At 39.4% G+C, this 13469-nt stretch overlaps 2 protein-coding genes across 2 annotated transcripts; both read right to left on the reverse strand.

Moving 5' to 3' along the window:
* Positions 1-1820: 1820 nt before the first annotated feature.
* LOC308402550 (uncharacterized protein) lies at positions 1821-7042 on the reverse strand. The gene is made up of 3 exons (XM_080891473.1): positions 6775-7042; positions 4680-5027; positions 1821-4441 (listed from the first exon to the last, which is right to left on the reverse strand). Exons 1-3 carry the CDS (start codon positions 6845-6847, stop codon positions 4212-4214), a joined length of 651 nt encoding a protein of 216 aa, XP_080747599.1. The 5' UTR covers positions 6848-7042; the 3' UTR covers positions 1821-4211.
* Positions 7043-7348: 306 nt separating this feature from the next.
* LOC308402543 (uncharacterized protein) lies at positions 7349-13215 on the reverse strand. The gene is made up of 8 exons (XM_080891459.1): positions 12971-13215; positions 12549-12584; positions 11781-12038; positions 11456-11701; positions 11183-11371; positions 10429-10512; positions 8872-8955; positions 7349-8512 (listed from the first exon to the last, which is right to left on the reverse strand). Exons 1-8 carry the CDS (start codon positions 12999-13001, stop codon positions 8439-8441), a joined length of 1002 nt encoding a protein of 333 aa, XP_080747585.1. The 5' UTR covers positions 13002-13215; the 3' UTR covers positions 7349-8438.
* Between the last annotated feature and the right edge of the window lie 254 nt (positions 13216-13469).

Below are 13469 nucleotides of genomic sequence, written 5' to 3' on the forward strand. Positions count from 1 at the left end.
TGACATATAATTAACTTTGGTCCACATGACAGATTCAGTCATGTGACCTTGAATTTCACTCTCTTCTCAGTGGAGGATTGTGAGCTCAGAGCTAACCGGAGCTTTGTCTTCTGATGCACTGAAGATAATAACAAGGACAGAGGAGGCAAGGATAGAAGAGACAAGGAAACATACTTTTTAGTTATAGTTACTGTTGCAGATGTTTCTTGTTATTGTCTGTGTTGCTTTATTTATTCAAAACCGTAATCATCAAAACACAGTGACTCTTATGAACATTAAAGAGCTGATCTGAAATGTATTCTGTGCACTTTTCTGCAGAGCCTGATTTTACGATGAGAACAGGCGGCAGGTGGAGAACAGCAGGTGAGCGTAGTGGAGCTTTTAGCAAGTAGAGAGGTGGAGGACACAGACGTAGAGTAAATCAGTTCAGACAGTGCATTAAAATAGGGGTCACAGTTAACAGGGTCTCACAGCTAATTAAGCACTTTATTAACTCCTTTAAGCTTTTATTTTGCACTTTTAAATCTAATTTGTGATCATAGTGTAGCCATAATATTTATTTAAAACACATACAAATCTTTATTATAATGGTTATATTCCATTATTATATGAGTTGTGAAAAGTTCTGAACTGGATATGTAAAGATCAGAAACCTTCTCGGCTCATCTCGCATTCAAGATCATCACCTCGGCCACCTCTGGACTGTTTTCAGATCTCAGCAGACTTCCTGCCGTGTTCTCTTATACATTCAATGTGTCAGTTTTTTATTTATACAGCATCAAATCATAACAACAGTCACCTCAAGGTGTGTTATATTGGAAAGTAGACCCTACAATAATACATACAGAGAAAAAAAATCGTATTCCTTATTAAAAGAAGCTTTGCAGCACCCACAGGCTCAGATTCAGCCTTCACAGCATCACGTGGCACCACTAGCTCTGAATCAAAGAAACTTGGATGCTGGTTTTCTGGATCCAAATGCTCATCTCATATACAAGGACACATCCATCCTGTTGTTTTGAGCTCAACGTGTTAAAGTGGCATCCACAATCAGCTGTGATGGTTTTCTGGTCTGAAAGACGTTAAAACAAAATTCAGAACAGACTGATGGAGGTGGAGCACTCTGTGATGGAGTAGCAGAAGAACAGTTGGAGGCTGTTAAATCTGTATTTGGTCCTCTGTGTTTTTTAAACAACTGAGCAAACAGAAACAGGTCTTAAAGTGGAGTATTGGCCTTTTTGTGGCTGTTATCGTGGGGTATTACTGAGGAGAAAGGTGGTGTGCTGCCACCTGTTGGTTGTAGTTTTTTAACTGATAGATTTAACTTCTAAAGGCTGCTTATGTAGAGGAGAGCAGTGTGTCAGAAGGAGGCCTGGAAGGAGGACTCTTTGAAGAACTCATCCCTTTTATTTATATGCTGTTTCACTGCAGAAGTCACTTGGATGAGTGTTTTTCCCACTGAAACGTCCAGATGAACAGAATCAACTTTTTGGGATTTATTCTGTTTCATTTCTGTAAAATGATCTTTTTCTTTTTCTCTGCTGTTTACAACCTCATTCAGACAACAACATAGATCAAATTCCACATTTTTATAACAGATTTATATTCACTATGAAAAGTGTAGTGGTCAGGCTTAAACAGGCTAATATGTTTCCTGCTTCTGTTTGATTGGCTCTTGTTGCTCAGGGGTGGGAAAACTGAGGACTCTTTCTAATTTGTGCCTCCTGGTCTCCGTCTTCCTGCCTGTTACCTGAAAATCAATCTCAGTGCTTCATGCTGAAGAATTTCTCATTTATATGATAGTTCTGGAGTGTTTGTAGTTGTAATTTAATGTTATTTAACTACCACAGTTTAAAATGAAGCTCTGAGACGCTGATGTCTCGTTCTGTTGAGACTGTTTCCTTGACTCCTCTCTCCTTGTGTCCTTTCTGAGCTCCTCAGTGGGCCTCAGACACACTGGAGGGGTTTGTGTTATCAGAATGATCCTCTGATAACAAACCTCACAGTGTGATAAATGTCAGCATCCAGCGTGTGCTATACGCACTCTGGTTTAGAAGATGTACATAAGTGAGGAGAAGCCTTTTACTGAGTTTAAGTAAACACACATCAGATTTTTCTCACTGATCGCTCTGATTATGAATAACATGATGACCTGAAGCAAAGCTCAGAGGGTTTGCTGTGTGTTCTTTGGTGCTGATTCAGCAGGAATCAGTGAGAAAGTGCAAAAATAAATCTCTGTTAAACAGTCAACAGTCCAGTTTTTTATTTCTTTGCTTCTCCACTTCAGTGGCTCAGTGCATCAGATTCACGGGGAGATTAAAATCAAACAAATAACAGAATTAAACCAGGGAACAAATGAGGGGAAAGTTCTGCACCAGGCTGAACCCCGTAAGTCGGCAGTGGTTGATGTATCGTTCACAGAAAATGTAAACAGGTGAACACAGACAGTACATGAGAGAAACTGCTGTAAGTGATCAAATCAACACATGTCGCACAACATTCCTCCTTCCTTGCACAATTTCCTCCAGAACACTGAGCAGAAAAAAGACACCTGGACTGTTTCAGCAGCTCCTGGAGGAGAGGTGAGAAACAAACTAAATCTAAACCAGCTTTTTTACTCTGATACCTTCAGGATTTCGTGGCTGACTTCACACATGCACAGACAGCAACAGTATTTTTTAATACAGATCACAGCATTTATGCATTCATAATCTTGCAAAACACTAAACCCAGAGAAAAAAAAAGCATAAATTACTTAGTTTGTTTAAATTGTTGATTTACACCAAAAAACAAAGTTTCACAAATAGGAAACGTAAAACACAAGTTTTTGTAACACTGTTTCAATTTTCCACTGAAGGAAGTTCAAGTACCTGCTGAAGGAAATAAATAAATTTGAAAAATACCATAAAGTCAGTGGTACTGAGATGGTCTGTTTTCTAGAACAAGTCATTTTCCAGTCACTGCTGCATTAACTTCAGTTTTCATAAAACAAAATTTGTCATTTTTAGCTGCACAAAATTCCCTTTTACAGTCTAAAAAATCCCTGTTTGTGTAAATTTAGGAAACATTACATAGTAAAGACAGTTATAAAGAGGGAGTTATAAAAATGACACTTTAGTTACAGTCAACATGACTGTAACTAAAGTGTTTCACTCTGAGATATTTTTCATGTCTGTAACATTGCCAGGATGCATCACCATGACAACTAAGAAACAGAGCTTAAAGAGTGTAAACAATTTTATCCCAAACCGTCATCCTCATCTAATGTAATAGATTTAATTCTTAAAGTGATGCATTTTTTATTCATAAGTGTAGAAACCTGTGAGCTGTTAAATGATTCCCTCCATCACCAACCCCACAGATGTCCAAATGTAACATTTTTCACTCTTTAAAAGCAGTAAATATAAAGTTTGTGTCCTGGGACCTAAATTTGCAGATATGAACCTGAGGTATGTTCATGTGTTCATATCCACAAACACATCTGTCAGTATTGCACCATTAGTACCTGTTTCCCTGCTCCAAACAGTGTGAAACCCTCCCAATGTCTTTAGACTTTAACAGGATCTCTGAGAAGCAGGAATCACATATTCAGCACCATTCCCTTTTCTTCTTTTACAGATCAAATCATTAGGTACAAGAACAAACACACCAAAACTGACAGACTCACTACCATGGCTCAGGGGGTTGGGAAGCATATCTGTAACCGGAAGGGCGCCGGTTCAATCCCTGGGCTCTCTGTCCTGGTCGTTGTGTCCTTGGGCAAGACACTTTACCCTACCGCCTACTGGTGTTGGCCAGAGGGGCCGATGGTGTGATATGGCAGCCTGGCTTCTGTCAGTCTGCCCCAGGGCAGCTGTGGCTACAACTGTAGCTGCCTCCACCAGTGTGTGAATGTGAGAGTGAATGAATAGTGGTATTGTAAAGCGCTTTGGGTGACTTGAAAAGCGCTATATAAATCCAATCCATTATTATTATTACCAGTCCCACAAACCCTCCATGTCCTCCAGGAGGACCTGCAGGTGAGAAGAAGGTGGTGAGTAAAGAACAGAAGAGAATCCAGAATTTCAGTCAGTTTTTCAGTCACAGAAATAAATAAATAAAAACCCTGAAAAAGAAATTTAGCACACGTTTCATGATAAACACGTCCTCAGGCCATCTGTTTGTTCCTGTGCTGAGTGACACGCTGGGAATTTGGAGCAACAGAAGGAGACTCAGAGCTCATCTGGAAATGCTCTGAGATTTTTCATTTCAACAGGAGGCTGGTATGAATCCCGGTTCTGCTTCTTATGTTTTCTGTAGATCAAAACAACAACAGCAGCAACAAGAAGCAGAGCAGAAACTGAGAGACCAACTATCAGTCCAAAAGGTCCATCCTCCTTCCTTCTGTCCTCCTTTCCTCCATCTTTGTTGTCTTCATCCTTCTTTTGTCCTCCTGGCTGACCTGCAGGTGAGAAACAGGTGTGAGGTGTCAGCTGTCAGGTAGGTGATGAGTGAAGAACAGAACAGAATCCATTTCCTCTTCAAACTGCTGTCAGACATTATCTACTGCACTCTGATCACATCACTCAGACCAGCTGCTTTCTACAAAGTCTCATCAACAACATCTTTAGAAACAAACATCAACAACCAGGAAGCAGCTTCACCTCTGATCACACACACACTCAACTCTACTCACTCACCTGGAGGATCAACAACACTCAGGTAGATGCTGTTGATGGGTTCACATGATAGTGATCCCACAACAACACAGCAGTTGTATGTTCCAGTGTCATTAATCATCACATTCTTCAGAATCAAAGACACGTCTCCATCCTTCATCTGTCTGTCCTGCAGATCCACCCGGTTCTTAAAAGATGGATGCTGCTCAACTGGAGCAAAGTGTCCTTTCGTAACAATCCGGCACGAAAAGACATGTTCAGCTCTGCTCTGGTCAGTTCTGCTCCACTCTACAAGCTTGAAGTCGTTGTTTTGAGCTCGACATGTCAGAGTGACGTCTTGTCCAGACTCAGCTGTGATGTTTTTCTGGTCTGAAAGAGGAAACAACACAGAGCAGAGATGGATCCAAGTATAACTGTTCACTTCTAAAGCAGCCAATCAGAAGACACTGGAGATATGCACACTGGTCAAACCATCACACAAGTATTAAATGTTATTCAATGTAGCTGCCTCCACCAGTGTGTGAATGTGAGAGTGAATAAATAGAGGAATTGTAAAAGTGCTTTGAGGCTCTCGAAAAGCGCTATATAAATGCAATCCATTATTATTATGAAAATATTTATTAATAATAATAAAAATAAACATTTATTATTATTATCATCATCATCATAGTTTTACATCTACTTCCTATTCTTAATACAGGATGTATTAAGAATAGGAAGTGTCATCAGTGACTTTGTCAACTGATGTGAACAGAACCATGTTTGCATCAATGCCAGCAAGATAAAGGAGCTGGTGACTGACACTCTCTATTACACCAGTGAACATCCAGGGTTTGGACACTGGAACCTTGGAGGAGTACAAATACCTGGGTGTTCACCTCAATAACAAACTGGACTGGTCCACGAACACAAATACACTTTACAAAAAGGGTCTAAGTTGTCTTCACCTGCTACGGTGGCTGAGATCCTTCGGGGTGAACAGGACTCTCTGTCCTGGACTGTCCACTGAAGTCCATGGAGCAGGTTGGGGAGAGAGGATGTTGTCTAAGCTAAGCTGATGTTTTGTAATTGCTTGTTAACAGCTTGTTTGTACACTGTATAGTTCACCAGGAGCATTTATATACCACCCACACTTGTGTACAAATCTACCTACATTTTTATCTGTGTATATGAATTTCGGTTGCTTATGTATATAATCAGAATCAGAATACTTTATTCATCCCGAGGGAAATTAGGGTTACAGCAGGCAGCACGCTAATGGCGCATGCGCACTTACAAAGGAACCTTCTGACCAACTTTACACAAACATCACATTGGGCAGACATGTCAGAAGGTAGGCTGATAGGAAAAAAACAACGAAAATACACTAGATGAGGTAAGAGGAGGAGAAAAAAAACTCCACTCAGACTGAGCTCCTAGTGGGAGAACAGTTTGATAACAGAAAAAACACCTCAGCACAAAAGCACATGACTATCAATACACCATAGAAACACAAGACAAGCTACAGGGGCGGGTAAAGGGTAAGAGAGAGCCGGTGTAGACAGCGCATCCGGTCCTGCAGCATCTGTGCTGGTCCAGTTGACTGCTATCTTATACTGCTATAAGACTGCTATAGGGCACAAGCATCGAAGGCGTTGGAAAGGGAGGGGGGATGAGTGAGTGCTTATCAGTGTAAGTGTGTGTGTGCGCGCGACTAGGACTACTTTCTACGACTATAAATTTCTCATTTGTGGGATAATAAAAGTTTATTCTATCCTATTTTATTCTATTCCATGTCCAGCAGGGGGCGTTGCGTTGCTGTGCATCCTGTGCTAAACTGCGTAATAAAGGAATAATGAAGTACCTTAAGATTAGGAGAAAAGAACAGCCATGGACATAGTTTCTGTTCTCTCCACGGGAAGCATCATAACTATTTGAATGGACGCATTGATACGTGATTATTTTTATTCTCTGATCAGCAAATGAATGAATAGACGTCAGTAACCACCTGGCGGGTTATGTAGGTAAAATATGTCAAGTAAGTGCTCACTAATAAAAGCAGCAAAAACTCATTAAAAACATGTCATCAAGTAAGAACTCGCTCAGCATAATCGAAAGCATTATTAGCACATCTCACCTGCAGAAGTACACTCCAGGAGGAAGACACAAAACAAAATCCACAAGTGTGACGCAGTTATCCAAACAGACATTTCAGCGCATAGATTTGCCGATCACACAGTTTTGTTTTCTGTTTTCTATAAATGGTGTTCCAAATTAGTTTTTAATCTGCGAATCTACTGTGCGAATTCAGATTTTTACATACACTTGCATCTAGAGGTAAAGTTTGAATGAAAGAAGGAAAGAAAGTGCGTGTTTCTTTTTATTTCCGCCAAGACAGGGAGAGGGTGGGACTATCATCTGACTGGAGGTTGGGGGTTGCTTGATACCTTCTACGTCACGCACGTAAACAGTCTTTTCGGTCGCTGAAAACTGAAACTTTTAAAAACCAAAGGGTTTTTAAAAATCTCGGTGGATAATTTTGAAAAATTCGTTTTTGCATTTATGCGTGGACCAGGAAAGCAGAGAAAACGCAGCTTAACTTTAGCTAAAGTTATTAAGTTAGCTAAAGAGTTGGGATGCTGTGTAAGACATAAATAAAGCTAAAACACAAAGGTTTGGGCACCGTTTTGCATGTTTCCCTACTGCAAGCATACAGAGGGGCACTCTGAGAGGGTACAAGATGACAACTTTGGAATTCTACTAGAAACAGTCGATCATATTTGTTTGTCAAAGCTGAATTCAGGGCAAACTACGCTAAATTAGCTTTTTTAGCTAACAGCTACAATAAGCATAAAAGTTACTGTACGGCTATCATTTGTTAACATGACGCTCAGCAGATTTTCCATTAGAAGAGACATGTAGCAGCTGAGAGGTGGAGGTTTAATTTCCGTTAAACAGTCGGGAGCCCAGTCTGACATTCCTATGTTTCTTCACAGCAGTGGATTATTGCATCATATTTACAGCACAGACTGAAGACTTATTATGAGCATGAATAAAGAGAAAAGAAAAACAACTAGGTGCCCAACTTGAAAATAATAACTAAATCTACAAGTTTTTCATCAGGATCAGTCTGTGCACGTCACTGCTTCTGTTAGAAAGATATCAGCTGAGGAAACTGATGTCTGCCACACTGCACCATGTCGTAAGTTTATTTAAAAGTGGCCCAAAAATCGAAGCGTGTCATGAACTCTGGTGCACGTGTAGCAAAACATTGTGTGATTGTTGCTTTGCGACAGTGCCTCTAATGATAAAGTCCAGCGGTAGTTTTGATGCAGTTATGTCACATTGCATATTTCATCAGCACCAGTTTGAAATTATGCTTTGGGGACAAGATACCTGCTACCTCTCCTGTTTGCATTTCAGCAGAGAGGATGCTCAGTCTGTTAAAGCAGAAATGACATTCCTACACTCCTTAATGATTCTTGGTGAGGTTCAGATCAGCTAAAGAATAAAATAAAAGAGTGGTGTATGCTAATGTGCTGCAGCTGTTTACAGAAATGAGCTCTGCAGACTTTCAGACTGAACTTTGTTCATTCTGCTTCAGGTAAGAGACTTTTTGAATCTCTGATGTTGCATCAGCATGGGGGGAACCGCTTAATATAAAAAATGTTTTATTTCCACTTCATCATTGGTTCAGTGCAGCTGTATGACTAAACACACAGAGAATATGATTAAATAAATACTAATATAGAGAGGGGAGCAGGGTTGTGTTCGGCAGCCAGCTAGACTTCACTGGTCACACTAGTTAAACTGTGGTGAAGGTGTGTGGCTCGGCTTCAGTGAGGAGTAGATGACCGCTGGCTCTGGTGGAAGATCTGAACACAAACACACAGATTACAGAAAGTTTAGATGTCAGGAGGCAAACTGTTTCTCTTTCCACCTCTCCTCTCTGTCCTGTAATAATATTATTCTAGTCTTAATGATCACTCACACATGATTACACCACTTTCACAGTGACACACAATTTTTTTTTAAACTGTATTTACATAAAATACTTTTCCTCTCAGACCCAGATTTCTCTCCAGTAGCTTTGTGTCTCATGTGTTTAACCTCTTCATATTTTTCTAATGTTATAATTTATCTTCTGTTATGTAGACAGTCTGACTTGTGGAGCCGATAACCAGCTTCATGTGAGCACACTTTTGGAGCAAGTATCAAACCTGAGCAGCTGTACCTCTGTGCCTGCTGTTTGTCCTGACGGTGATTTCTCCATAACTGACGTCAGCTGTTGATGAATAAACTGCAGGTGGATCAGTCTCTGCAAAACAAAACAAAGTCATGTGACTCACATGAAACTCATTTTTTAGGATGAGATAAAAATGGAGTTTTCATGAATTAGAGCTGCAAACATGAGGACATGGCACATCCTCCCTTTAACCTGAGGTGACTTTAACACCTCTGCTGAATTTACTTTTCAAAAACAGGAAGCTTAATGACCACAAAGCTGCTCATGTGTCAAAACAATGCATCATGTAAAGAAAGCTGTTGCTAAGCCGTGAAACCAAATAATCCAAGCAATATGAAATAAAAGGCTTTGGAGTAAATTTGTACCTGATCCTGAGTACGGCCTCATCACAGAGCTGAACTGTTCTGTGTTCAAATGCTGCACAGAAAACCAAATGTTTCTGCTCAACATGAGTGGATAAACTTTAGCTGGTTGGTATCATGTTATCAGGACTGTGTGCTGTCTTTGATAAAAGATGTTGTAATTTAAATAGTTGATTATCTCACCAGATTTTAATGTACACATTTGTCTGTAAATAGTTGATGTATTATTTCTGCCTAGTTATGACATTATTTCCTATTTTTGTTGGTTTTCTTATATTTTTATTTTGGTTTATCAGAAATTAGCTGATTTGAAGGCGTTACCCCCAATAAGCTAGCAGTTTGTCTGCTTTACTTTATCAGTAACATAAATTTGTTGCATCATGAAGAGTCTATTATTGTAATGTATATAAAGTAATATTAGTTTCGATTTTGGTGGGGGTTTTTTTCACAGTTTTACACTGATAGTTCTTCATTAATCTTTTCAAAGAAAATCTTGTGGACTTATTTGGATATCAAAGCGCTAACTAGCTATTGTAAGCATTGACCTAAACATCAAGTTACACAAACTTTCAGTTCTCACAGAAGAATGCCTGAGTGGATGCTAAAAAAAACCAAGAGGATGAGCCGAGGGTTTGCACCAATGGTTACTTTAACATCTGAATCATGCAAAGCTACGCTAACAGAACACAAGAATGAAAATATGCAGATGGATGTAACCAGGACAGGTCCGGTTTAATGTGAGAAATAAAAGGAGTTCAGAAAAAAGCTTCTGAGACTTCTTCCTGACTGTACAGAAAAAAGATTCGAAGCTTCCAAACCTCAAAGACAGACCACTGATACGTGGTGGATGGTCCAGTTATGGCAGCCACAAACTTCCAAATGATTCACATGTTATTGATTCAAATTTCAATACAAAAGCAATACATTCTTCATTCTAAGAATCAACGTCCACACATAAAAGTGTTGCAACATTTTGTCTGTTTACCAGTAAAATGTTCAAATGTATTGTCATGTTATTCCTTCTAATCATTTGAAATCTGATTCAGACAGATATGACAGGATCGTTTGTGAAGCGAGACAACAGCTGTTTCAACATCAGTGTTTTGAAGCTTTATTTTTCAATATTCCAATATCCTGTGGGCCTCTCTGCCTTGAAATGAATCTAGCCATAAACTTTCTGTACCTTTCGTCCTCTTTGACCCGTATCGGTCGTCTGCTACTGTTCTTGTCACTGATGAGTAGATGGCTGCTGCTGGACGATCTCTATCTGCAAAACCAAATCCAAAGATTTCACTTATAACAGAACTGATACTGCTGCAATTCCAACATTTGGAACATTCAGATTTATAAATCAGCTGATAATGTTTTATAGCAATATAAATAGTAACACCATGTAAAAGGGTTTCTTTTTTTCTTTTTTAAGTCAGAAAACAGGAAACTGGACAGCGGCACATGTTCCTCACATCGAAACTCTTTGACCACAAAGTCTCATATGTAGCATCACAGTTCACACACAGGAAAACAACTAAAATGTATACCTTTCAAATTTATTAAATGTTACATTTTTAAATATATTAAATAATGTGAAATGCTGAAGTAAACTTGTGTACAGTTGCTAACCTAATTTAACTTTGATTTAAAATTGCAAAGGTCCTCACAAAGGCAGCAACATTTCAGCAGTCATGTGACTCTTAACCCCCCCCCCCCCAAAAAAAAAACAAAAAAAAAAACATGTCACCTTATAATCATCCCTACATGTGTTTGGTTTGTATCCATTTTGAAATTTTAGTTTGAGCTGTTTAATGTTTCATATGTCAGCTTTGTGGCACTCAGTAGACAAAAACTGTAGATTTGATTTTGAAGTGAAATGTCCCTTTAAAATTGTTTAACACCCATTACCCAAATCTCCCAGAGTCTGACCAGAATGTGTGTCTTACCTTCAGCTTTCCTCCGAACACAGCGTCTCACCAGTACAACCAGCACAACCAGCAGCAGCCCAAATATGGAGGGAATAGACACCATCACAGAGAGAGGAGGAGAGGATCGTTGAGGAGGAGGAGAGAAAAACGAGGAGAAGTGGATGGAGGTACTGGAGGCTGATGAAGGAGGCGCAGAGTTGGACAAACCTGTAATTAAAGAGAAACGCAAATCTTTGTGGCCAGTTTGAATCACTTTGGGTCTAATATTTTTGAAAGAAAGCTAAATTTTACCTGTGACAGTGATCCAGCTGGATGGAGACTCTCCATGACCGCTGATGTCACACTTGTAGAGGCCTTCATCAGACCTGGAAACATGCTGGATGGTCATGTGACCTGTAGGCTGCTTCCTGATGAGGGAGCCATCTTTATAGAAAGCAGCTGGGAGGTTGGAGGGAGTGGTCTTTGTTTTACAGAGCAGAGTGACGTCATCTCCCTCCATCACAGGGAGGACAGGACTCTGCAGGATCACTGATCCACCTCAACACAGAGACAAACTACAGCATTTCATCCATTTACACACAGCTTCATCAACACTAACTCCACACACTCAGCTTACCAGTGACTGTCAGCTTAACCATGTTACTGATGGGACCCTCTCTGGACTCACACCAGTAAACTCCACTGTCCCATGGGAAAACACTGTTGTTACATGAAGAACCAGCTGGTTTTCCCCACTTGTCACACTCAGCTTGGGTGTCTGTGCTTGTGTTCCTCCTCAGAGTCCATCCAGCAGAGCTGTCGTCCTCCTCACAGCTCAGAGACACAAAGTCTCCTTTAAAGAACTGAGAGCTGCTGGGACTCACAGTCAGACGAGCTGTGAGAGAATTTATATTTTTGAACAAAAACATAAAGTAAGTAAAGTAATAAGTAAAATTTTATTCATATAGCACCTTTCAAGATAAAATCATAAAGTGCTTCACAGACGCTAAAACATAAAAACAAAAATCAACCAAAAGCAAGTTTTAAAAGATGAATTTTTAGCTGTTTTTTAAAAGCGATGACTGAGTCCACAGATCTCAAGCTCAGAGAAAGTTCCACAGTCTGGCACTGTAATATATAAATAATTATTCCTTAAAGATTCTATTTGTTAAAAAAAAACTATACATTGGTAGTTTACCAAGACAACAAAATCTACCAATTGTAGATTTTGTTGTCTTGATGTAGCTCTAGTTCAGCTCAGTTCAATCCGTCTGAAACAAATTAAAGCTGTTTTGACCTCCATAGCAGACACATCTGGGTGTAATCGGTTTCTATTCTAGCTCTAGTTTTGGTCCTTATTGCTCAGCTTGTGTTGGTTAGTTTGTCACAGAATAAATTCACTAACCTTGGTTTGTTGTGTGGCAAAGCAGAAACCTTGGAACTGATGAGAAAACAAAACAATTCGTCATCTTTTAGTATTTTTTTTTCTTTTCTTGCTTTAAACACCAAATCTCAGTTTGTATGAGCAGTGTGCTTTGGGTGAATATGTGAAAATGCCCTTTGACACTTCTCACTGCAGTCTGCATCACTGAATGGAAAGCCTCAACTTTTAATTAATTCAATTAAGTTAAACTTTAAACCTCTAAAATCAACAGAAATAGGCTGAATTAAAACACCTTAGTTGGTCACATGTACGTCTCTGTGGATTATTAAAACACCTCTGTAAGTAAGGAAAAGTAAATATATTTTGCTTTATCTCAGTGCCACTCTTTACTAGGTTTACTTCAAGAAACACATTAACATTTAAAGGCAGCACGTGTTACTTACGGAGCAGCCACAGAAGAGCTGTTTGTCCCATCGTGCCTCACAGAGATGTGAGATTGTTGTTGTTCCACTGCAGCACTTAAACCCTCCTCCTTCCTCTCAGTAGCACCATTTAGGGGGTCTGTGGTTTCTCTGCAGTAGTTGTAGAGGGAAAAAGGTCTCTAACATTTTAGTTTCAAGCTGAGATATGACTCATGAGGTGTGTTAGAGCAATGAACAAAAAAGAATGAAAACACCAACAGGGTGGCTCACTTGATTTTTTTTTTTTTTAAATAGAAAAATGATTTAAAGAAAAGCAACTAATAAATTCTCTATCAAATTAAAATCTGATTTTAAACCTTAAAATGTTTCTTATGGAGAAAGAGGGAGGCTGATGTTTTCAAAGCTGTTCTGACCCATAGATATGCTTCAGAGTTTTAAAAAAAAATGTAAAGATGATGCATTTTTAACATCATGAATGCATCTTAACTGTTTTGACCTTAGCTGTATGCAGAGGGAAAAC

This window comes from Rhamphochromis sp. 'chilingali' (genome assembly GCF_963969265.1).
Source record: "Rhamphochromis sp. 'chilingali' genome assembly, chromosome: 1".
Classification (NCBI taxonomy): domain Eukaryota; kingdom Metazoa; phylum Chordata; class Actinopteri; order Cichliformes; family Cichlidae; genus Rhamphochromis; species Rhamphochromis sp. 'chilingali'.

What these genes read in the sequence shown, in the direction of transcription:
- LOC308402550 (XM_080891473.1), bottom strand. Translation starts at nt 6,847, where the DNA reads ATGTCTGTTTGGATAACTGCGTCACACTTGTGGATTTTGTTTTGTGTC. An exon ending in CCTGGAGTGTACTTCTGCAG is followed by an intron (nt 5,028 to 6,774) that starts GTGAGATGTGCT and finishes TTCCTCTTTCAG; the next exon opens with ACCAGAAAAACATCACAGCT. An exon ending in GAGTGTTGTTGATCCTCCAG is followed by an intron (nt 4,442 to 4,679) that starts GTGAGTGAGTAG and finishes TCTCACCTGCAG; the next exon opens with GTCAGCCAGGAGGACAAAAG.
- LOC308402543 (XM_080891459.1), bottom strand. Translation starts at nt 13,001, where the DNA reads ATGGGACAAACAGCTCTTCTGTGGCTGCTCC. An exon ending in GGTTAAGCTGACAGTCACTG is followed by an intron (nt 11,702 to 11,780) that starts GTAAGCTGAGTG and finishes CTCTGTGTTGAG; the next exon opens with GTGGATCAGTGATCCTGCAG. An exon ending in TGTTCGGAGGAAAGCTGAAG is followed by an intron (nt 10,513 to 11,182) that starts GTAAGACACACA and finishes TTGGTTTTGCAG; the next exon opens with ATAGAGATCGTCCAGCAGCA.